Source organism: Chlamydomonas reinhardtii, chromosome 2 (assembly GCF_000002595.2).
Source record: "Chlamydomonas reinhardtii strain CC-503 cw92 mt+ chromosome 2, whole genome shotgun sequence".
NCBI lineage: Eukaryota > Viridiplantae > Chlorophyta > Chlorophyceae > Chlamydomonadales > Chlamydomonadaceae > Chlamydomonas > Chlamydomonas reinhardtii.
In genome coordinates this window covers 4,516,882-4,539,072 of record NC_057005.1, presented here as the reverse complement: position 1 = coordinate 4,539,072, position 22,191 = coordinate 4,516,882, and the positions used below count along the sequence as shown (strand labels likewise).

Genomic DNA, 22,191 nt, shown 5'->3' with positions numbered 1-22,191 from the left:
TCGCAACCATATGGCTGGTGCAGCCGCCTGCTGGGCTGGCGCCGCCGGTGTGGGATGTAGTGTGTTTGGCTGCGCTGTCTGCCCTTGGCTCGGGCCGGCAGCAGGTGATTATGACTGGCTTGCGTGTGCGTCGGGCTCTGACGTCGGCGGAAGTCATGCGCATCAGTGTGTCCGTTATTGCTGATTTCTGGGGCCGGCTGCAATCATATGTCAGTCTCGGCCTCCGCCCGAAAGCCTGGGCCACGGTGCCTGCGCACCATCCGTTCCTCTCGCGGGGTGCGGGTGACTGTGTGCTGCTAGTGTTGCCTGATGATGTGGGCTCCCCGCCCCCCTCGCCTTAATTTGCTCGTGGGTGGTGGGAGCGGTGTGCCTCTGGTGTGTGCGCTGTGGGTGTGGGGCGTCGACGTGGGCGTCGCCGGACTACGTGCCCGGTGTACCTGCGTTGACGCCTCGCCGGTTTGATTGCGCCTCGTGCGCTAGTGCGGTTTGCTGTACGTTGGTGGGGCTTTGGCGGGCTTGGGCTTAGCTTCGACTCGCTGTGCAGCTGCCGAGACACGCATTACGCGAAGACCTGTTGCACGGTTGTGGAAGGTCGGTAGCCAACTGGGGGGAGGGTGGTTTCCTTTCGGGCCGGAGATGGTCCCTCTTGACCTGGGTGCACGGGCACCCTTGCTTGGTCGGATTGTCCCTTCTTTGTAATATCGCAACCTTAACCCCTCGGGTTGGCGGCGCGAGCGAAGCTGCCGTCGGCCCGGGTGCTGAGCATTGGACTTGCCGTCGTAGCTGACTTCTGGGGTCGTCTCCAGACGTTTGTGACTTTGGGTGTCAGGCCAAAGGGTTGGGACGCTGTGCCGTTTGCGCATCCCTTCATATCTCGGGCTGTTGGTGACGGCATGGTTTTGCGCTTGCCGTATGACGCTGATTCCCCGCCCCCCTCGCCGTGAGAGGTTGTGCGTGGTTGGTGGCTATGTGTGTGGGCAGGATGCACGTGTGGGCGACCGTTCTAGTACCTGGACGCTTGCGCCCTGGTTAGTGCGTGCGCTGTGCGTGTGTCCTGCGGCCTAGACGTTTCCCGGCACTCCTGTGCCTAGGCTTGTGGCGTTGAGGCACAGCGGTGGGGCTCTGGCGGGTTGAGGCTTGGCTAGGACTCACTGTGCGCGGAGTCACACGGACTTTGCCCGCGGGAGGGTTTGCAGCAAAGTCGGGGTTGGGCCCTGATAGCATGTGATGGCTCGGCGTCTTCGGGAGCTGGGACTGTCCCCTCTGTAACATCCGCATCCTTAACCCCTAGCCCGCGAGCCTTGATTCTTTTTTTTTTTTTTTTTTTTGTGCCGCCGCCACCGCCGCGGTGCAGGCTGCCGCGGGGGCGGCGCGCCGCACGCGTCACGAGTGGTTACGGGGTGGGGAAAAGCCATGCCCGGTGCTGACCCGCATGCTGCGCCCGTCAGGTGGGCCGCGTACCATCGCCCGGCTCAAACGCCCCGATGGCAGCGCTACCTCGGACCCAACCGTGATGGGCCAGGTCATGGCAACCTACTGGCAAGACGTCTGTGCGGCGCCGCCGCCTGCCCCAGCCGCCCGCGCGCAAGTGCTGGCCGCGCTGCAGCAACACGGCCGCCGCTGCACGACGGAGGAAGCCGCGCAACTCGGGCAACTTGCCGTCACCGCCGCGGAGGTGCGCGCTGCGTTGGCCGCCGCGCCGGCGGGGCGCGCCGCGGGCCCTGACGGCATTCCCGTGGAGTTGTATCAGTACTATGAAAGTGACTTCTCACCTGTGCTGGCTGATGTGTTTACTGCTGTTGGCGAGGGGGCAGGGGTCCCTGGTGGGTTTCTGGATGGTGTGTGGACATTTTTCTACAAGGCGGGGGATCCCCTGGAGCCCTCTAACTATCGCCCCATTACCCTCACGGATACTGATTATCGCACCCTTGCACGTGTGCTGTGTCGGCGCTTGCAACCTGTGTTTGGGCGCGTCATCGACCCTGAGCAAACTGCCTTCCTGTCTGACCGCCGCATTGCTGATAATGTACTGCTGCTGCAACTGACTCCTGGGTTGCTGAAAGCGGCGGGACAGAATTCTGGTGTGGCGGCCTTCCTAGACTTTTACAAGGCGTATGATACGGTGGACCGGTCGTTTCTCCTCGCCTGCCTTGAACGTATGGGCGTGGGGGCCGGCTTCTTGACGTGGGTGTCGCGGCTGCTGACTGACACGCGTGGGGCGGCGCTGGTTAATGGACGTGTGTCTGGTTGGGTGCCGCTGGCGGCAGGAGTCCGGCAAGGGTGCCCGCTGGCCCCGCTGCTGTACCTCGCCATTGCGCAAGCCCTGTTGTCGTGGCTGCGCAGTAAGGGGCATGGCGTGCTTGCTGGTCTGGCCTCGGCTTTGGCGTCCCAATATGCGGATGATTGTACGCCGTTTCTCGCGGGCATGCAGGCTGTGCCGGGGTTCCTGGCGGACATGGACGTTTTTCGGTGTGCGTCGGGGCAGCGGCTTAACATGTCTAAAGTGGAGCTACTGGTGTTGGGCACCTCCGCGGGTTTGGGGGTGGCGCCAGCAGCTGTGGCTGGGCCCCCCCTGCCTCCGGGTTGGCGTGTGGTCAACACCGCAAAGTCGCTCGGGGTGCACTTTGGTGATTGGAAGACGGCCACCCCGCCAGTGGCTTTTGACGGGGTGGTGGGGGTGCTTGGCTTGATTGTGCGTATGCCTGTTTCGATGTTTGGGCGAGCGGCGGCGGCCTCGGCATATGCCCTTAGCAAGGTCCTGTACCATCTGGAGTTTGCGGGCTTCCCGTCGCCGTGGGCGCCGGTTGGCAAGTTGTTAGGCCAGGTGGCGGCGGTTGTTGATCGGCGGCTGTCGCCGGCTAAGTATGCGGTCGCACCCCATGCTCGTCCGGTGGGGGTGTCCCTTGACATCATGCAGGTGCCGCCGGCTCTGGGTGGTGTAGGGCTGCTGCCTCTTCAGCTGCACGTGCAGGCGCGGCAAGCTGGACTGGCGGTGCGGTGTGTGCTGGGCGCGTGTGGGTTGCTGGCGTTTGTGCCGCCATGGACGAAGGTGGCGGAGGCTTGGCTGCGGGCACGCCATCCAGCGGCCACGCCCCTGCGCCTGTTGGTGCGGTGCGGCCCGTCCCGTGTTTTGGACAAGTTGGTTACGCCTGAATGCAAACCGTTTTTGCGTCTGTTGGGGGCGGTCGCCCACTTGCCGCCTATCACGTTGGTGGCGCCGCCCGCGGCTGGGGACTGGGTGTATCATGTGCCGTTGTGGGCGAATCCGGCACTGTGTGATGGTGCACAGACTTTTGACGTGGCGTTTGCCGATTTATTTGCCCTGCCGGGCCTTGTGTATGTGGGACAGTTGGTGGCGGCGCATGACCAGTTAGAGGCCGTGCGTGCTGCCCACACCCGCCCGGGTGGGTGGGGCACCAGGTTTGGTGAGGCGATGTTGGACTTGTACTTGACGAGCGTGTGGCGGCCTGTGCTTGGATGGGGACCTCGGCGGCACCTGCCGTCGCCGCTCCTGGGGCCGGCGTCGCCCCTGGCGGCGGCGGAACGCATAGCCGCGGCGGTGGCCTTGCTCCCAGGTGGCTGGGAGGCCGCGGCGCGTGCGGCTCGACTGGCTCGCGGGCGGGCGTGGGTCATGCCGCTTCCTGCGGATGCCGTGCGACAGGCGGCGGCGGGGGCCTTGACCCAGGTGGTGCGGGGACTGGGCTGGGTCCTGGACGGGGGCCCGCCTCTGCTGCTGTTGAACTACTCCGTGAAGGCAGGAACGGCCATGCAACTGGGCCCCCAGGTTGCGGCGCTGCGGTCTAAACATTTGTTGTATGTGCGTGATGCTGGTGTTTCTGCGGACGGCGCGCTTGCGGCTGCCGGCGCCTTTGCCGGCACTCTGGCCCGTTTGTGGGCGTTAAAATGGGAAAATTATCACAAGGAAGCGTTGTGGCGGGTGGCGGCCAATGCGTGCTGGTCGTTCCCCAAAAATGCCGCCCAGCGTGCAGCTGGGGTGGCAATGCCCCTGTGCCGGGCGTGTGGGCGGGATATGTGTGATGGGGACCGCCGGCACTACTTTTGGGACTGTGTTGTTGCTCGGGCGCTGCGGGAGAACATGGATGTGGCAATGCTGGGGTCCCCTCCTGACACGGCTGATGACTGTTTCTCCCGTGCTGACCTTTGGCTGGTGCAGCCGCCTGCTGGGCTGGCGCCGCCGGTGTGGGATGTAGTGTGTTTGGCTGCGCTGTCTGCCCTTGACTCGGGCCGGCAGCAGGTGATTATGACTGGCTTGCGTGTGCGTCGGGCTCTGACGTCGGCGGAAGTCATGCGCATCAGTGTGTCCGTTATTGCTGATTTCTGGGGCCGGCTGCAATCATATGTCAGTCTCGCCCTCCGCCCGAAAGCCTGGGCCACGGTGCCTGCGCACCATCCGTTCCTCTCGCGGGGTGCGGGTGACTGTGTGCTGCTAGTGTTGCCTGATGATGTGGGCTCCCCGCCCCCCTCGCCTTAATTTGCTCGTGGGTGGTGGGAGCGGTGTGCCTCTGGTGTGTGCGCTGTGGGTGTGGGGCGTCGACGTGGGCGTCGCCGGACTACGTGCCCGGTGTACCTGCGTTGACGCCTCGCCGGTTTGATTGCGCCTCGTGCGCTAGTGCGGTTTGCTGTACGTTGGTGGGGCTTTGGCGGGCTTGGGCTTAGCTTCGACTCGCTGTGCAGCTGCCGAGACACGCATTACGCGAAGACCTGTTGCACGGTTGTGGAAGGTCGGTAGCCAACTGGGGGGAGGGTGGTTTCCTTTCGGGCCGGAGATGGTCCCTCTTGACCTGGGTGCACGGGCACCCTTGCTTGGTCGGATTGTCCCTTCTTTGTAATATCGCAACCTTAACCCCTAGCCCGCGAGCCTTGGCTCGCGTGGGGGCGCACAACATCTTAGTTGTCGACCTTGGCTTTCGTTTCCAAATTTTTGTCGCCTGTTCCGGGAGCTTTGATCAGATTGGTTCAGACAGGGTTGGGGTTCAGACAGGCGCTCAGCGCCGAGCTTTGGGTTCGAAGTTCCATGGCGGCCCGCGGGCGGCTGGTCGCATGAGTTCTTCGGTGTTGTGTTGTCAGTGGTTTCTGTGTTTGCAGGTAGTGGGTAGCCCTCGTGGTCGCCCTTGGCCCGGCGCGACGGCTGGCGCATCAATGCCTCGCCTGTGTGCGCCTCGGCGTCTTGCCTCGTGGCGCCCAGTCAGCCGTCGTCTCTGTCTGCGGTCTTCCTGGCTCTGCAGATTTTAGCCCTGGGGGTTTTAGCTCGCAGCATACGGTTCACGGACCGGTAGGCGCGTGGTGACCGCAGTCGGGTAGTCCCGGGTTTGGGGTGTGTGTGTGCACGGGCGGCTGTTGCCCGGGCGCCCGGGCGACTGTTGGCTCTTCTCGTCTCCGAGTGCCGCTGGGGCTTGTGTGGAGGGTCGGCCTGGGTCGTTGGTTGGACGGATGGCGGGTGGTGCGCCCTTTGCGAGGGGCTGTGGTGTGCTGTGGCTTGGTGGTGTTTCGGCTTGGCTTCCGGTTCCAGTTGTGCCTCGGCACAGACTATCAGACATGGGCCTTCGGGCCAAGACATTGCGCGTCTCTGACGCCAGCCATCGTTTTCGGACGTGATATTTGTGTGGTGCTTGCGTTTGATGGGGCTGTCGGCAGACCACTGGCCTGTCGTGCCTTGTTTTGCGTTGGTGCTGCCGCCAAAAGACCTAAACGAGATGAGGGGTGTTACGTGGCGGTGGGGCTTTGGCGGGCTTCGGCTTGGCTTCGACTCATGCGCGTAACGCTATGAAGGTCGGCAGTCAACCAGGGGGTGGGTGTTTCTCTCTGGGCCGGAGACGGTCCCTCGCGGCGTGGGTACGGTGTGCCCCCGCTTGTCGGACTGTCCCTTCAATTGTAATTCGCATCCTTAATCACTTCCACACTGATCCTTAGCACAACAACAGTAGCAACCTCCGCACTCCGATCCGAGGCATCACGGCATGCATAAAGGCGCTGTCGGCCGTATTGTAGTGCCGCCACAGCAGCCAAGCACACGATGTCCCACACCGCCTGCAATACGGTAGTCCCGGTGGCGCCTGTACCAACCACCACTGGTTCCGTGTGATGTCCACATTCGCATGCTCCCGCAACACGTCACGCAGAGCCTCCGCCACCACACAGTCCCAGAAGTAACGATCCCTAGCCTCTGCAGGGGAGGGGCCCCTGACCTGAGCCCCAGCAATCATCCGATCCCCACATGGGCATTTCTCCGCACCCGCCTCCGCGGCCAACGCCGCATGCATCCGAAAGCCTGTAACTCCAATTGTTGCCAAGCGCCAGAGCGGTTAGCTGATAGAGCTTGAATGTGGGACGATAGCCATGGACTAAGCCAGGGCGTCCCCACTGCTACATCATAATACATACATATTGATGTTGGGTGCCACCGGAGGTCGGACACCATTGCTAAAGCGCCCCTTCATGCACAACTGCCTACCGGTATCCCTGCCTCGCAAATGTCTGATCACTGCAACATAGCATCGCACCAGCTTGAACCTCTTCAGCGTGCAGGCTCGGCGCCAAATCCTGCCTTGCTACTATGTACAGGGCAGTACCACATGAATCACGAACTGCGAACCTGTGACGTACGCTTCTACCTCCCAATAATGTCCACATGAATGATACCGTACAGCGTGCTTGGCTCACCCAAGTGTGCGTTGCTGCTGATTGCTGTCAGCGCCGCCTAAAGCCTCCCATGCTGCTTGAGCAACCGCTGGCACACCTCCTGCAGCGCCGCCTCCGCCCTCGGCCCCGCCACCGCCCGCACCACCACCGGCAGCGAAGTCCCCCGATTCAGCTCAAGCACCCCCGCGTCCTCGTACGACTTAAGGAAGGCCGTCATGCGGCGGCCGCGAAGTACGGCAACCGGCACTTCAACGCCGTACCTGCATGCAAGGTCAGGCAAGGTCAGCCATGGATGGCCGGACAAACTTTGGACTGGGAGCCACAGTCAGTGGCGAGGCGTGGGGACTGGGGCAAGCTGGAAACACGCCAGCAAGGGGGAGGCGCCGCTCCGCGCAGGGGTTCATTTACGGTTCGGGGAGCTGCAGGTGGTGAATACTTATTAGCTAGCCAGCTGGCCGCTACGCGCCGAGGCAGCCAGGCCTTGCAAGTTGCAAAACCCCGAGCCCGTCGTAATGCAGTGCTGTGACCGCAGCTTGCCAACACACTGCGGGGCCACATGGTGTTGCGAGTGCGAGCGAACTTGCCTTGTAAAATTCCGGACCGGAATGCCCTTTGGGTGGTCAGTGACACACATTGTGTACAACCGCCGGATGTAGGCGACCTCCATCTGAGCCGCCGCCAACATCGCCGATGGCGGCCGCCCCTCTCCCGCCGCAACCGGCACCGGCAGCGTAGCCGTGGACTCTCGCTCGGCTTCCGGCAGCCACCTGCTGCCACCTCCCGCCACTGCTGGCGCTGCTGCCGTGCGCTCCCGGGCGTGGGCTGCTGCCGCCGCCGCCGCCGCCGGCCTGGCGCGGAGCGACGGCGGTGCGCCCGGCAGGAGCTCCCACAGCCCCGGATGCGCCTTCCAGAACGAATACGGGTTCCGCCCAGTCGTGGACAGCAGCCAGCCTGGCACACCCATCTTACTCCTACACAATGGGTGTCAGCGGCATGCAGGGACGTCACTGTCAGCGGCAGTCACTGTCACGGACTTCAAGCATGATTGGGTTGCGTGCTTCTGTTTGGCCCACCGGGTGTTGGGCTTGACCGATCGCGCAGTCCTGGAAGCAAGGCGCCGGCTTTGCCCGGTACTTGCCTGAGTATCAGAGGCAACACTGCTGTGCGGTTGGGCTGCCTCAGCAGCCACACGTGGAGCTGCCGAGCCCAGGCCAGCTCCTCCGCCCTCACTTTCCACGACTGCTGCCCCTCACCCGGCGACGGCGACGGCGGGGCGTGCGCGTGCGCGCGTGCGTGTTCAAGCGCGGGAGAGGGTGACCGTGACCGTGAGCGTGAGCGTGAGGGTGGTCGGGAGCCCAAAGGCGAGCGCAATGGCGAGTGCAATCTCGAGCGTGAACGCGAACGCGATTGTGAACGCGAGGGCGACCCGTTTCTGCCTCTACCGCCGCGGCCAGCAGGGGAGCGCGAGCGACGCCGGTGGGAGCGGTGGCTGCCGTCATCATGCCGCGCCTCCGCAGCGCACTCGCGGGACCGTTTCTGCTCCGACACCCGGCTCGGCGGCGGGTCCAAGACGGCTGTGTGCGGCTGCCGCGCGGCCGCGGCGACCGCCGAGGGGCCTGATGCCGACCAGCCGGTCGTAAGCTGTTGACCTCCCGCTGTAGATGCAAGCCCATCCTGCTGGCCTGCTGCATAGCTTGCGGGGGGCGAGCGGCGCCATGGTCCGCGGTGGCGGTCCTCCTGCTGCTGCTGCTGCTGTGGGCCCACACCGGATGCTAGCAAAGCACCGTCCGCCGTGCCAAGAGTGTCAGGCATGGCGGCTGCTCCTGAAAGCGCGCAGCCACGCGCTCGTGCACCGGCCGCTGCGGCGGACAGCGGCGCCGCCAGCGGTGTGCCATGCGGGCCTGCTGGGCGCTGCGGCATCAGGTCGGCTGGCGGCGCGGGCGCGTCTGCTGCCATGCTCCCCAGCAGGTGCTGCGGATGCTGCACGTCCGAGCCCACTTTCTGGCCCTCCGCCTCCTTTCGGCCCTGCGTCCGCTGCTGGCCCGTTGCTGTCCAGCCCTCCGCCTCCTGAGCCTCCACCTTCTGGCCCGCTGCCAGATCCCGCTGGCCCTGCCCCGGCAAAGCCTCCACGGCGACCGCTGCCGTTCCCGCTCCCGCCGCCGTACGCGGTGCGACCCCCCTGGCGAGGCTTGGGTCCCCAGACTCGTCAGCCGATGCTGGCCACGCCGGCTGTCGCCTGTCCTGCTGCCGCCTCCCCTGCTGCTGCTGCTGCTGCTGCTGCTGCTGCTGCTGCTGCTGCTGCTTGGTGGCGTGATGCTCTATGTCCTTCTGCTGTGGCTGTTGGTCCTGGGGGGCCCACAGCTGCTGCAGCCTGCTGCTAGCCAGCTCCATGGTGAGTCCCTCATCCCACGGCACCACGCGGTCCAGCCAGTCCAACAACTTGCAATCATTGAAGGCGGGGCGTTTCAGCGCCTGCAGCAGCTGCTCGTGCAGCGCCTCATTTATGGTAAGCGTGGTGCTGACGGGGCCGCCGCCCGCGGGGGTTGCCGGCGCCGGCGCCTGGGCTGCCGCATTGCGCAGCAGCAGCCAGCAGCGGTGCAGGCGGGTGAGGCGCGCGAAGGCGCCGGCGACCTGCAAACGGGCGGAGAGCGGGCGGGAAAGAGCTGGTCGAGGGAGCATGCGCACGCTGCACGCGTCGCACGGACGCCACCGGCTCAACCCTTGTGCCTCACCTGACGCAGAGTCACCGGCTCGGCATGTCCAGCCAGCAGCCGACTGCAATAGTCAGCCTCCACTTGCCGCCACTGCTGCTCGGTCAGGTCGCGGTCGAGCACCGAATCGACGGCAAGCGCCACGTTTGAGTTGCCGTCGTAGTCAACGACAATGGTTGATGCGTCACCTGAATCACATAACGACCGCGAGGACATGGGTGCATCACGGCCCAGGCAAGAACAACGAATGGGCGACATGCTAACAGTTTTCAGCGCTCATTTACCGTTTGCGCAGGCCCCGAGCTTGCGCTGACGTAAGCCGCCGGCTTCTGATACAATCACAAAGGCTCCTGCTAAGCTAGAAGCCTCCAAACCCAGCTGTTTGAGCGCGTCGGCAGCCGAGGACAGCGCGAAAACATCCGAGCGTTGCAGCAGCGCGATGCCCAAGACATGCCTTGAGGGCAAAAGTGGCAAATCTAGGAGCGACGTCACGCAGGGGCTGCCTACTTGGAACATCCCACGGAACGCTTTCTGTTCTCCGCGAGTTGCCAGGTCCTGGCTGAGGACATACTTTGTAGGGTCACAGTATACGCAAGGTAATGGCCATGGTCAGCAACAGCAATAGCAGGGCGCGGATCAGCGGTTCACATGCAGCTGTCAGGCCTGTCGAGACCCCCAGGCAGGTCAGCAGTCAGGGCAATCTTGGCAGCAATATCGGGGCTGTTCGGCTGCATTGCTCCTGTCGCGGCTCGTCATCGCCTTTGATCTAGTACAACCACTTGGTCCACCTTGTAGATTGTCCAACTACTGCAAACCTCTCCCATCCGAGCCCCATTCCAGCACTCCATCATTTCATCTGCCAATTACACACTTCCAGTGCACCTTCCAAGACGGCATGAACAAGAAACAACAAAGGTGGTTTTCCCTCGCAAAAGAAAAGACTGCAAAGTAGGCTGAGCCCACGCCACGCGTCCAGTCTGAGGCCGCAAGCTACTCACTCATCTCCCGGACAAAGCCGGGGTTGGTTCGGACAAGCCATGCGTCCAGCCAGGTCCCGCTGCCAAGCGCAAGCACAGCCAGCAATCAACCAAACAGCAGGAAACCCTCTAGCCACAACACTCCTCACCGCTGCAGCCTACCACATACCGGTACATAGCATAGACCGCTTACCAGACTCCGGCCGGCGTCAACCTGCGCGCCGGCGCCGCTTCTTGGGCAACGCTGCGCTGTCCTCCTCTACGTGGCCTTGCTCGGTCCCTCCGGCCTCCACTACACACATGCACGCCGCAACTGCTCGGGCCAGGGCCCCTACCTGCTGCTCGTACGCGGACGCCACGACCACCATGTGCTGCATCAGCCCCTCAGGCAGGCGGCCCATCTGCCACTCCTTGCCGGAAGCGGCCCCCCACGCGCCCGCCAGCACTGCCACCAGCGCCGACAGATCCTCAAACAGCCGCATCGCTGACTCGGCGCCCGCCCCGCCCCCGCACCACGACCACCCCCAACGCCCGGCCTGCTCCGCTTCCACTGATGGCGTGCGCCCGTGCGAGCGCCGCCCCTGCCTGCCACCCGACGCCTCGCACAGGCGCACCACCTCGTCGGCGACGCGCTGGGAGCAGGCAATCTTGTGGCCGATGCGCGGCTCCCACTTGACCACCCTGCTGGCAGCCGAGACCGCCACGTCCTCCACACGGTCGTCGAGCAGGAAGGTGGAGCCGTACACCATGCTCAGCAGCGCCCTGTAGCAATGCGTGCCACATCACTCCTGATGCGTGCCACCTCATCCCTGTGTCAGCCCGACAAGGCAGCGCGACCGCTCGCGACGGATCGTTGCTTTGACATACACATAACAAGAAGTTAGCGTATGCATAACGCAGCCTACTCACTTAGAGGTTGAAAATGCCGTGCTTCCCGCAGAGCAGGACTGGTACACCATCTTCTTGACGTCCGCCACGTCCTGCTTAACAGCCGCCACCCTTCTCCAGTATGTCCACTTTAATTAAAATGCTGGTGACAGGAATGGCCACCGCAGCGACAGCGGTGATTTTCGTCGCGACGACGACCACCGCACCGAAGGCCCTAAGCGCGGTCAGAACCCTATTCGGTGTCAACCCGACTCAGGGAGCGACCGCTGGATCGTGGGGCGCCACTGCAAAGTCGGCTGCCAGCACGGTGGTCGTCGTCGCGACGGGAATCACCGCTGTCGCTTTCCTATTGCCGGCATTCTTAAAGTGGACATACTGGAGAAGGGTCACGTGGCGGCTGTTAAGCAGGACGTGGCGGACGTCAAGAAGATGGTGCACCTGCTCTGCGGGAAGCACGGCATTTTCAACGTCTAAGTGAGAAGGCTGCGTTATGCATACGCTAACTTCTTGTGATGTGTAGGTCAAAGCAACGATGCCTTGTCAGACTGACACAGGAAAGATGTGGCACGCGCTGCTACAGCATGGTGTACGGCTCCACCTTCCTGCCCGACGACCGTGTGGAGGACGTGGCGGTCTCGGCTGCCAGCAGGGTGGTCAAGCGGGAGCCGCGCATCGGCCACAAGATTGCCTGCTCCCAGCGCGTCGCCAACAAGGTGGTGCGCCTGCGCGAGGCGTCGGGTGGCAGGCAGGGGCGGCGCTCGCACGGGCGCACGCCATCAGTGGGAGCGGAGCAGGCTGGGCGTTGGGGGTGGTCGTGGTGCCGGGGCGGGGCGGGCGCCAAGTCAGCAATGCGGCCGTTTGAGGAGCTGTCGGCGCTGGTGGCGGTGCTGGCGGGCGCGTGGGGGGCCGCTTCCGGCAAGGAGTGGCAGATGGGCCGCCTGCCTGAGGGGCTGATGCAGCACATGGTGGTCGTGGCGTCCGCGTACGAGCACAACGGAGCAGCGGGGCTGGTCGGCGTACCTCCTGGTTGGCGGCCGTGTTGTGCTGGTGGGACCGTCGGGCGCGCCGCAGGGGGCCGCTCGCGCCGCGCGTGGGTAAGGTAGGGCTGTACCACCAGTGGCCAGTGGCAGCGCCGATCTGTAGGTGATGGCCATTGCATGGTGCGTGTGGCTTGAGATGATGACGCACGGTTGGCTGGGGCCAGGGGCAGGGTTATGAGGACGTGGTGAGCGGCGCGTGGTGGCAGGCTGCAGGCCTGCGGTCCCACCGTTTTAGTCCATGTAATGAGGCGGCGGCCACTGCTTCATTCCGTGTGAGAATGCTGGGGGGCTGGGTAGCAGGCGGCGATGCGGGTGCCAGCAGCAGCCAGGAAGCTTTCACACATTGGGGGTGATTGGGGGATGTGCATTACAGGCGGCAAGCAGGGTGACGCCATTAGTGCTGCAAGGGCCGGCCACAGTCAAGTTCTCAAAGTGCCGTCCAGGCAAGTGAAGGCCCGCGACATCCAGCTGCATCCTGCTTAACGTCAACACGCGAATGCCTTCTCTTGCACCCTGGTTTTGCACTCGTGAGAGCCTTCCGAAAGTATCGAGTTCAAGCACGCCACCGCAACCGTATCTAACCTTGTTCCACCAGCGGTTGTGTGCCTGCCTCTGGCAACCGGCTGGGTCCATGCATTCTAAACTGCGTTCTGAAAGGAAGGCACGCGCACCACTGCAACACATATGATACAAGTACTGAGCACGTCAACAGATGATGAAACAATGAGCGAAGCATTGATGCGTTGGGTGTGCCCCAATAGCGGCCTGGCAATAATACAGGAAACACAGAAAGGCTAAGCTAGTCCAGGGCGACAATGGTCATATCCGTTGGTTGCGGTTGCCCTGGTGGCCGCCGTTGGGCCCGCTGTCGCCCACTCGCCCCCATCAACACGGCCGCGGCGGCGGCTGCAAAAGCTGCAGCCTGCTCAGCGCGCAGCTTCTCCGCCAGCGCATCAATCTCCACGAATCCGGGGAGGCGCACCGGGGTGAACAAGTCTGGCCGGAGCGGGCCGGCCAGGCGCAGCAGCCTCCGCTCTGTCACGCGTGAGAGCATCCCGTACAGCTGGCCGGGCGTAAACACGCTGCGGGCGTGGATGATCCACGGAGAACGCTTTCTGTTCTCCGCGAGTTGCCAGGTCCTGGCTGAGGACATACTTTGTAGTGTCACAGTATACGCAAGATAATGGCCATGGTCAGCAACACCTATGGCAGGGTGCAGATCAGCGGTTCACATGCAGCTGTCAGGCCTGTCGAGACCCCCAGGCAGGGCAGCAATCTTGGCAGCAATATCGGGGCTGTTCGGCTGCATTGCTCCTGTCGCGGCTCGTCATCGCCTTTGATCTACCGGTAGTACAACCACTTGGTCCATCTTGTAGATTGTCCAACTACTGCAAACCTCTCCCATCCGAGCCTCATTCCAGCACTCCATCATTCCATCTGCCAATTACACACTTCCAGTGCACCTTCCAAGACGGCATAGATATTTTCCCTCGCAAAAGAAAAGACTGCAAAGTAGGCTGAGCCCACGCCACGTGTCCAGTCTGAGGCCGCAAGCTACTAACTCATCTCCCGGACATACGAAGCCGGGGTCGGTTCGGACAAGCACGGCCCGCCAGGCGTCCAGCCAGGTCCCGCTGCCAAGCGCAAGCACAGCCAGCAATCAACCAAACAGCAGGAAACCCTCTAGCCACAACACTCCTCACTGCTGCAGCCTACCACATACCGGTACATAGCATAGACCGCTTACCAGACTCCGGCCGGCGTCAACCTGCGCGCCGGCGCCGCTTCTTGGGCGACGCTGCGCTGTCCTCCTCTACGTGGCCTTGCTCAGTCCCTCCGCTACGCACATGCACGCCGCAACTGCTGGGGCCAGGGCCGCTGCCGCCGGGCCCAGGGCCGCCTACCAGTTGCCAAGACGGCATGAAAAACCTCGTACGCGGCCCATCACGCCTGCGATCCGTTCATCCAACTCGCGAACACTCTGAAACGCTGTTCCTCTCTCTAACCCCGCCCACTGCCGCCGTCTCACTCGCCTGTCATCCCTCCTTCCGTCTGTCTTGCTTGAGCAGCCGCTCGCACGCCTCCTGCAGCGCCGCCTCCGCCCTCGGCCCCGCCACCGCCCGCACCACCACCGAATCCCTGTCGCCCCCACTACTGCTGAGCTCCAGCACTCCCGCGTCCTGGTACGACTCGAGGAAGGCCGTCACGCGGCGGCCGCACAGCACGGCGTTCGGCACGTTGATGGATAGCCTGGGTGGGTGCAGCGCAAAGTCGAGGGAATGAACGAGTCGTTACACGGCAGGGTTGCATACTAAGCACCCCGACAGAGACGAATGGGCGGCTTGCCTAAATGAGCTGAACGTGGCAACATGGCGACTGGCCCCTGCTGCCGCATGCGAGGCGACTGTGGCCGCCTTGCTGTGCTGCTATGGCCCTCATTACCACTCACGCGAACAATGCTGCTGCTAGCGGCCGCGCGACCTTGCCTGCGTGAGGCCGCACCCCGCCGCCGCTGCACGGCACTTGCCTTAAGAAGTCCCCGGTCTCTGCGCCGCCTGTGCGGGTCAGCAGGAAGGTGTATAGCCGGCGGATGTAGGCCACCTCCATCTGGGCGGGTGTGCGCAGGGGCTGCCGCTCCACTGCCGCTACAGCGACTAGCGGCGCTGCGCCGCCCACCGGCGGGCGGGCGCGCAGAGCCGGCGGCGTCTCCCGAGTGCCTGGCAGGAACTCCCACAGGCCTGGGTAGCCCTCCCAGAACACAATCGGCTTCAGGCGCGTCGTAGCCAACACCCGGACCGGCACGCCCATGTTCATCCTACGCCACAGGTAGCACCAAGCGCGTCATGGGATTGAACGTCAAGCTCGAGCGGATGCAAGCCTTAGCCATCGGCGGGCCAGCGGCTGCTGTCGGGGTCTGCTGCAGGCGCCTGTGCAAGGAAAGTGCAAGGTGCTGGCGCCTCACGCGGTAGGGAATGGCGCGGCACGGTACTCACCTGAGTATCCGAGGCACCGCAGCCGTGCGATCAGGCTCGCACAGCAGCCACTCGTGCAGCTGCCGCGCCCAGGCCACCTCTTCCGCCCTCACGTCACACGAGTCCTGTCGCCGGTCTGGCGACCGGGTGTGCGTGTCCGCGCACTCGCGTGCACGCCAGCGCGAGCGCGAGGGTGACCGTGACCGTGAGCGTGTGTGTGAACATGAGCGTGAGCGAGAGCGTGCTTGTGAGGGCGAGCGCGAGCGTAAGCGTGAGCGCGGCCGCCGTGCACGTAATGGCGAGCGTGTTACTGAGCGTGAGCGCGGCCGTGAGCGCGGCCGTGAGCGCGAGCGTGAGCTTGGGCGCGAGCTGTCTCTGTCTCTAATGCACACAGGCGAGCGCGAGCGCCGCTGGCGAGACCGGTTTCCCTCCTCCTGCCGCGCGTCCGAAGCAAGCCCCCGCCCAATCTGCTTCTGTTCTGACACGTGGCTTAATGGCACGCCTGCGGCGGCGTTGACGGGCTGCTGCGGCTGCCGGCTGGAAATGGCGGCGGTGCCGAGAGGGCCCGCAGCGCGCGGCAAGGGGCCCGCTGCAGCTGGCGGGCCGGTTTCGAGCTGCTCGCACCCCGCCGCCTGCTGCTGCTGATCTCCTGATCCTTTTGCCGCCGGCATGAAGTGGATGGACGGTCGCAAGCGCGGCCGCCGCCGGCCTCCTGCGGCCTCCTGCTGCGGGCCCATGCCAGGCGCCGCGGGTGCACCGCCGGTGGTGCCGAGCACAGCCGCGCTGGAGGCCGCTGCTGCACATGCACGGCTAGCCGGCAGCGCACCTGTTGCGCCCGTTGGCGGCAGCAGCGGCGCAGCGGCTGCGCCCGGCGGCACCTGACAGGGCGCGTGCGGAGCTCCGCTCTGCGGCACTGGGCCGGCCGGCGGTGACACTGGGCACACGACCGCTTTGGCCAGGTGCTGGGGGGCCTGCGCGTCCGAGCCCGCCTTTCGGCCCTGCGCCCGCTGGCCCGTTGCCGTCTGGCCCTGCGCCTCCTGAGCCTCCACCTTCTGGCCCGCTGCCAGATCCCGCTGGCCCTCCCCCGGCAAAGCCTCCACGGCGACCGCTGCCGTTCCCGCTTCCGCCGCCGCACGCGGTGCGAGCCGCCTGGCGAGGCTTGGGTCCCCAGACTCCTCAGCCGATACTGCACGTTGCCTCTCCTGCTGCTGCTTCATGCCGTCCTGATCGATAAGCGGATGCTTCTGAAGTTGCTCCTCCTGCTGCGCTTGTGGCCCAGCTGCCGCCGCGTCGGGTAGCTGGGGCCCTAACGGCTGCTGCAGGCTGCTGCTAGCCAGCTCCATGGCGAGTCCCTCATCCCACGGCACCACGCGGCCCAGCCAGTCCAACAACTTGCAGTCGTTGAAGGCGGGACGCTCAAGCGCCTGCAGCAGCTGCTCGCGCCGCGCCTCATCAAGCACATGTGGCATCTGGGTCGGCGTCGGCACGCTGGCGCCAGCAGCAGGCGGCATGGCACCTCCCTGCCAGGCGCTGACGGGGCCGCCGCCCGCGGGGGTTGCGGGCGCCGGCGCCTGGGCTGCCGCATTGTGCAGCAGCAGCCAGCAGCGGTGCAGGCGGTTGAGGCGCGCGAAGGCGCCGGCGACCTGCAAACGGGCGGAGAGCGGGCGGGAAAAGCGCTGGTTGAGGGAGCATGCGCACGCTGCTGCACGCGTCGCACGGACGCCACCGGCTAAACCCGTGTTTATAACAGCCCAGCAACCGAGCCTCACCTGACGCAGAGTCACCGGCTCGGCATGTCCAGCCAGCAGCCGACTGCAATAGTCAGCCTCCACTTGCCGCCACTGCTGCTCGGTCAGGTCGCGGTCGAGCACCGAATCGACGGCAAGCGCCACGTTTGATTTGCCGTCGTAGTCAACGACAATGGTTGATGCGTCACCTGAATAACAGAACGACCGCGAGGACATGGGGGCATCACGGCCCTGGCAACAATCAGCGTCCGAAATGCACAGTTTCCTGCGCCCATGTACCATGTGCGCAGGGCCCGAGCTTGCGTTGACGTAAGCCGCCGGCTTCTGATACAATCACAAAGGCTCCTGCTAAGCTAGAAGCCTCCAAACCCAGCTGTTTGAGCTCGTCGGCAGCCGAGGACAGCGCGAAAACATCCGAGCGCTGCAGCAGCGCGATGCCCAAGACATGCCTTGAGGGCAAAAGTGGCAAATCTAGCAGCGACTTGCAGAATGGGCCTTTGCGAAGCATGTTCCCTAAAAGCAATGAGCAGCGCGAGGCATGTGCTGAAGGATAACCTACATACTCCGCTTTTGTCAATAATTAAATCCTATTACCAGTATGTCATGAACATGTAACAGGTAAGCGGGGCGCGGACGAGCTGAGGCCCATGCGCAAAACTGCACCGCTAACTGTCAGGCCCTGTCAGGCCATCCCCCCCCCTCCCCACGCGTGCCATCTAATCAACCTCCGCGACTCGCCAACCGTGGGCATGCGTGTCGACCACAGCGATCGTCGATGCAGGCAGCGACAGCATTTGGGTATCAATTGGCACTGCTAGCTGGGTGCAGGGGCTAAGTTGTCATGGCGATGTCCGTTGGTGACGGCACTGGGATAACGGGGCCACGCCGGGGCACGGGCTGCCTGCATTCTTGGGGGGCTGGGTTCGACGGATGGAACCGGCAGACTGTCGCACTTTGCGCGTGTGGCTGCGCACGGCTGGCCCGAGCCAAGCTGCACGTACAAAGGCGCCGCCAGCGGCCGCGTGTTGTGCAGGTCCGACATGTGCGGAACCAGGCACCGGAAGGCACCTGAGTCCACGACATAGGTTGAGCTGCTGCGCAGCGCGGACATGGCCTGTTGCCCAATCCCTGCCTCCAGCGTAGGTGCAATGGCGTGTGTATGTGGGTCGTGCGTGGGTGTGCGGTAGCCACTCCGCCGGGACTGGATTTGGCTCAGGGGGCGGTGAGGCAAAGTGGATGTGGCGGTTGGATGCGTGGGAGTGGACATGTAAGGGGGGGGGCAGCCAGGCCGCGGTGGCAGGGGCTTGGCGGTTTCTTTGCGGCTTGGCGGTAAGAACAGGATTGCTGATGCGCCTGATGTACCGTAGCTACGGACAACAACAAATCCTGGGGCCGGTACCTTGAAATGCGGGCGCGCTGTCCCACAGCTCTTAGGACATAGCACCTCATTAATGCCATCAAGACCGAGATCAAGCCGGCCACTCCTCTGCCTGCAGCCTTCATCTCAGCTGCGGGAGCGATCCTTCGGGAACCAGATACGAACTCGCAACCCTTTCATTAACAGTCAACACATCAGCATCACTGCAGCTTCAGTTGCTCCACAGCCGCAAATGCAACTACCCAACCTGCCCCTGCAGCTGTGCAATCAACATTTCACACACCTTGAGATGCGCTTTGACCAGCTATACCCTGGTACAAGCTACCAGTAGACGGCTTACGCCAGCCAACCGTACCTGCCACTTCGCCGCTCTTGCGTCCATGGGTTTTGTAGCGCACCTGCCCCTACCGCCATGGCACACTGCCACGACACACTGCGGGCTCCAGGCCTGTCTATCCTCCCACTCTTGAACACCGAGATGCCTGGGCCTTCAACGGCGCCTTTCTCCATCACCCGGGATTGACGCTAGCAAGGCAACAAATAATGCCGCACCTACCGTCCTACCCCAACTGCACTGCTGCCGGTTTTGGCACCGCACTGCTGCACCGCCTACGCATATCCGCCCGGTTAACCCACGATCTCGGCACCACAGAAACCACCACCACCACCACCATCACCACGAATGAATGTTCGGCTAGCACGTCCTGCATGACATGCCGTGGCATGCGTGGCGTGACACCCGCTGATGACACGCACCTACTGCCCGCCTGCTGCTGTTTCCCGCCCGGGGCCCCTGGAACCCCCGGAGGTCCGACCCCCTGTACAAGAGCCGCGCAGAGAGGTCCACACACGGCAGTACGAACACACACACACACACACACACACACGTGCAGTCCTGCGTGTTCCTCCAATGCGCTCTCTGATAACACACAAACACACACACGGCGCCGCTGTGGGGCAACCCGCTCCTCACCCCGTCCCCCGCGGCGGCCAGCGGCGAGCAGGAGGAGGAGGATAGCGGCAGCGATGGCGAAACAGCTGTGGAGCCCGTTCCGGCAGGAGTAGCGCGGCGCACGCAGGGGCGTGGTCTCGATTACCGCCATAGGACGCTGCGAGCCTGCGCGCGTCTTGTGACCATCGGTGACTTAGTGCGAGCCCACGCTGCACGACCACCTGCGGCGGCTGCAGTCGACTGGGAGGGGTGGCTGCGAGACTACCTTGCGCCGTCAGACGGCCGTCGCCGGCGCCGTGGGCCCACGCTCGCCGCGCTGCAGGGCCTTGTCGGCGACATTCCGCCATCATGGTGGAGTGCAGCGCAGGCTCACGCCGCACAGCTGGCGAGCCCTGGCCCAGCGCCTGTCCCGGCGCCGTCCACCAGTGAGGTCGTCCGCACCACCATCATGCCGCGCATGGGCTGGAAGCTCTCTGGCTCTGAGACCCTCAAAGTCCCCCTAGCGAAGCTGTCCGTCCGCATGGCCACATCCATGCAGCTGGACGATGTGGCCACGCGGCGGGCGGACCTACACGAGGATTATGAGCGCGCGGCACAGGGCCTCCCGCCGCGCGCTGTGGTGCGGCGGGAGGACCTGCCAGCAGCTGCGGCTGCAACGCTTGGCGCCATTAGGGACACCCTGGCGCGCCTTTGGCAGAAGGTGCGGTGGGAACGGCGGCACTTTGAGACGCTGTGGCGATTGGCCATCGACGCAGTGCCGCTGCCGGGAAACTCGCATATGCCGTTGGCTCGCCGTGAGCCATGCGGCTGTGGGCAACACGGCCATGGGGGCGCCGCGGTGGAGGCACACGCCGCCGCCGCGCCCACGCCACGGCAGCACCACTTCTGGGATTGCGCGGTGGCGAAGGCCGTGGTGGCGCAGATCAACGCACACAACCCCGGTCCGGCTCCCATCAGCCAAGCCCAGCTGTGGCTGGTTCAGGCGCCGCCGGGTTTTCAGCAGTGTGTTTGGGACGTGGTGGTGATGGCGGCGCTGGCCGCCACAGAACATGGCCGGGTGCGGCTGCGCGGGATGACGCGCGCCGCAGCGGCCCTGGGAATTCAGACGGCGGCGGCAGCAGCTCCCGAGGCTGCGGTGGCAGGTGCAGCGGAGGCGGAACCCGATCTTGACGAGATCCCGCCCACACAGCTGACGCCGCCGCAGCCAGGCGTCAACCCCGTCGAGCTTGCGTGCGCTCGTGCAGTCGCGGACTTCTGGTCGCGGCTGATGCAGTTCGCGCAGCTCGGCGTGCCCCAAAAGGGCTGGGATGGTGTTGACGCCACTCACCCCATCCTGGCGGTGGTGAACGGTGAAATGCTGTGCGCGATGCCGCAAGCTATGGAGCTGGAGGCTTGAAAGGGATCAGCCCTTAGGAGAAGCGCGTGAGCACTAACATGAGCCACTGAAGCAGTGGCATACGAGAGGGTCAGCGGGGGAGCTTAGTGGGCAGGCGAAGGGTCTTTTGTTTTACGCCCGTGGGAGCAGGGCCAGGTTTGCGGGGTTTTAATGCCTGAGAGGGTGTATTGGGTGCTGCAACACCCCGGGTCTTACGGCCTGGACCGGCCTAGTGGCCAGACGCGTTTGTGGCTGCCCTTAGGCATTGTCTGCCCTTGCGTCGAGAGCTGGTTAGGTTGCGGTTGAGGTCGTGCAGGCTGCCGGGTCGTAGGACTCAGCCCCGCGGCCACTGTGGTCGTGCTTTCGCGTGCTGTCGCGTGCTGCGTGTTTTGTTATGTTTGCTGTTTTTTGTCTTCTGCCCGCCTGGTTTTTAAGAGGTAGCTCGCCCGCTGGGTCTGAGGTTGTTACACCGGTAGTAATTCCGCAAGGATTACTGGCGCGGTGAAGGGTCGGAGTGCGTTGCCCTGTGGACTCCAGAGCTGGTTGCGCTCTGCCGGGGAAACGCCAGGTCACGGCAGCCCTCGATTGAGAGCCCTGTCGTTGGTTATACCAGATACACGATTCACGTGATCTGGCAGAATAACCATGGAAACCGTAGTCACACACACACACACACACACACACACACACACACACACACACACACACACACACACACACACACACACACACACACACACACACACACACACACACACACACATACACGTGCAGCCTGTGCCGCCCCGTGTGCTCTTCAACAAGACCCGTTCGCTTTGCAGACCCGGAGCCATTCACGCGAAAGTCCCATGTCCCCCCAATGGGCTTGGGTTACTTGGGCGTGTAGCCCATAAACACACACGCACACACGCACGCATGCGCGCGCACACACATATACGCGCATGCGGAAGAACGCCGGATCCCGTTTGTTCATCTTTTTGAACAAACGGGATCCGGCGTTACTTCAGCATGCATTCACCCAGCACTTTGACCGGTACACGGCTGCGGCCGCGCAGTGCACATAAATCTGCGAAGCCACGCTTCCAGTGCGGTATGTCCCATACAAAATTCCACAGTACGATCGTGGATAAACAAGTCCATACAGGTCCATACCATGGTCAGTTATCATCAACGCAGGGCTGTGCACTTTGTCAAGTTAATATTAATAAACTCTTCCATCCGCTCAACGTGTGCGTTGTACGCGTCGTGCATCCAATCACAGAAGAAGCAATTATACACTTCTGGGTCACAGAAAGCGCGCTGCGTTGCAAGGCCGGCTAGCTAGCCCGCACGCGACACTACTGATGAATGACAGCCCCCAACACGACAGACGGCTCAAGGCACCACGACTGCCGCCGGTAGTCAAGCATGGAGGTCATTCCGGCAGCAGATACACTGCCGTTGCAGCTTGCCTCCGTTCCCTCGTGCCTTCCTGCTCCTGCTCCTGCTCC

At 63.8% G+C, this 22,191-nt stretch overlaps 7 protein-coding genes across 8 annotated transcripts in view; 2 read left to right on the top strand and 5 right to left on the bottom strand.

Annotated features, from left to right (window-relative positions):
- Positions 1 to 5,910: 5,910 nt before the first annotated feature.
- Positions 5,911 to 9,982, bottom strand: CHLRE_02g100700v5 (uncharacterized protein). The gene is made up of 5 exons (XM_043059713.1): positions 9,656 to 9,982; positions 9,393 to 9,559; positions 7,799 to 9,291; positions 7,245 to 7,631; positions 5,911 to 6,920 (listed from the first exon to the last, which is right to left on the bottom strand). Exons 1-5 carry the CDS (start codon positions 9,885 to 9,887, stop codon positions 6,719 to 6,721), a joined length of 2,481 nt encoding a protein of 826 aa, XP_042927347.1. The 5' UTR covers positions 9,888 to 9,982; the 3' UTR covers positions 5,911 to 6,718.
- A 48-nt stretch (positions 9,983 to 10,030) lies between these two features.
- On the bottom strand, positions 10,031 to 11,462 carry CHLRE_02g100666v5 (uncharacterized protein). The gene is made up of 2 exons (XM_043059712.1): positions 11,258 to 11,462; positions 10,031 to 11,110 (listed from the first exon to the last, which is right to left on the bottom strand). The coding sequence occupies exons 1-2, from the start codon at positions 11,305 to 11,307 to the stop codon at positions 10,558 to 10,560; spliced, it is 603 nt and encodes a 200-aa protein (XP_042927346.1). The 5' UTR covers positions 11,308 to 11,462; the 3' UTR covers positions 10,031 to 10,557.
- Positions 11,463 to 11,562: 100 nt separating this feature from the next.
- On the top strand, positions 11,563 to 13,438 carry CHLRE_02g100633v5 (uncharacterized protein). The gene has a single exon (XM_043059711.1). The coding sequence runs from the start codon at positions 11,818 to 11,820 to the stop codon at positions 12,337 to 12,339; it is 522 nt and encodes a 173-aa protein (XP_042927345.1). The 5' UTR covers positions 11,563 to 11,817; the 3' UTR covers positions 12,340 to 13,438.
- A 2-nt stretch (positions 13,439 to 13,440) lies between these two features.
- CHLRE_02g100600v5 (uncharacterized protein) lies at positions 13,441 to 17,552 on the bottom strand. The gene is made up of 5 exons (XM_043059710.1): positions 17,276 to 17,552; positions 17,018 to 17,184; positions 15,270 to 16,891; positions 14,804 to 15,091; positions 13,441 to 14,526 (listed from the first exon to the last, which is right to left on the bottom strand). Exons 1-5 carry the CDS (start codon positions 17,502 to 17,504, stop codon positions 14,313 to 14,315), a joined length of 2,520 nt encoding a protein of 839 aa, XP_042927344.1. The 5' UTR covers positions 17,505 to 17,552; the 3' UTR covers positions 13,441 to 14,312.
- A 728-nt stretch (positions 17,553 to 18,280) lies between these two features.
- CHLRE_02g100566v5 (uncharacterized protein) lies at positions 18,281 to 19,562 on the bottom strand. The gene is made up of 2 exons (XM_043059709.1): positions 19,348 to 19,562; positions 18,281 to 19,192 (listed from the first exon to the last, which is right to left on the bottom strand). The coding sequence occupies exons 1-2, from the start codon at positions 19,475 to 19,477 to the stop codon at positions 19,131 to 19,133; spliced, it is 192 nt and encodes a 63-aa protein (XP_042927343.1). The 5' UTR covers positions 19,478 to 19,562; the 3' UTR covers positions 18,281 to 19,130.
- Positions 19,563 to 19,682: 120 nt separating this feature from the next.
- CHLRE_02g100533v5 (uncharacterized protein) lies at positions 19,683 to 21,358 on the top strand. Its single transcript, XM_001699760.2, has one exon. It carries the CDS (start codon positions 19,775 to 19,777, stop codon positions 20,720 to 20,722), a length of 948 nt encoding a protein of 315 aa, XP_001699812.2. The 5' UTR covers positions 19,683 to 19,774; the 3' UTR covers positions 20,723 to 21,358.
- Positions 21,359 to 21,440: 82 nt separating this feature from the next.
- CHLRE_02g100500v5 (uncharacterized protein) overlaps positions 21,441 to 22,191 on the bottom strand; it is a 17,932-nt gene continuing 17,181 nt past the window's right edge. For both annotated transcript variants that reach the window (XM_043059707.1, XM_043059708.1), the window contains one exon: positions 21,441 to 22,184. The gene's annotated coding sequence lies outside the window, so the exon portion shown is untranslated. The remainder of the gene's footprint in view (positions 22,185 to 22,191) is intronic.

Coding starts and splice junctions, on each gene's coding strand:
- CHLRE_02g100666v5 (XM_043059712.1), bottom strand. CDS start 11,307: ATGGTGTACCAGTCCTGCTCTGCGGGAAGCACGGCATTTTCAACCTCT. Junction 11,111..11,257: donor ACGGCATTTTCAACCTCTAA/GTGAGTAGGCTG, acceptor GCATTGCTACAG/GGCGCTGCTGAGCATGGTGT.
- CHLRE_02g100566v5 (XM_043059709.1), bottom strand. CDS start 19,477: ATGGCGGTAATCGAGACCACGCCCCTGCGTGCGCCGCGCTACTCCTGC. Junction 19,193..19,347: donor TGGCCGCCGCGGGGGACGGG/GTGAGGAGCGGG, acceptor GCTCTTGTACAG/GGGGTCGGACCTCCGGGGGT.
- CHLRE_02g100633v5 (XM_043059711.1), top strand. CDS start 11,818: ATGGTGTACGGCTCCACCTTCCTGCCCGACGACCGTGTGGAGGACGTG.
- CHLRE_02g100533v5 (XM_001699760.2), top strand. CDS start 19,775: ATGCCGCGCATGGGCTGGAAGCTCTCTGGCTCTGAGACCCTCAAAGTC.
- CHLRE_02g100700v5 (XM_043059713.1), bottom strand. CDS start 9,887: ATGTTCCAAGTAGGCAGCCCCTGCGTGACGTCGCTCCTAGATTTGCCA. Junction 9,560..9,655: donor GCTCGGGGCCTGCGCAAACG/GTAAATGAGCGC, acceptor TATGTGATTCAG/GTGACGCATCAACCATTGTC. Junction 6,921..7,244: donor CCGGTCCGGAATTTTACAAG/GCAAGTTCGCTC, acceptor CCTTGCATGCAG/GTACGGCGTTGAAGTGCCGG.
- CHLRE_02g100600v5 (XM_043059710.1), bottom strand. CDS start 17,504: ATGCTTCGCAAAGGCCCATTCTGCAAGTCGCTGCTAGATTTGCCACTT. Junction 15,092..15,269: donor GCGGTGCCTCGGATACTCAG/GTGAGTACCGTG, acceptor CCTGTGGCGTAG/GATGAACATGGGCGTGCCGG. Junction 14,527..14,803: donor GAGACCGGGGACTTCTTAAG/GCAAGTGCCGTG, acceptor GCACCCACCCAG/GCTATCCATCAACGTGCCGA.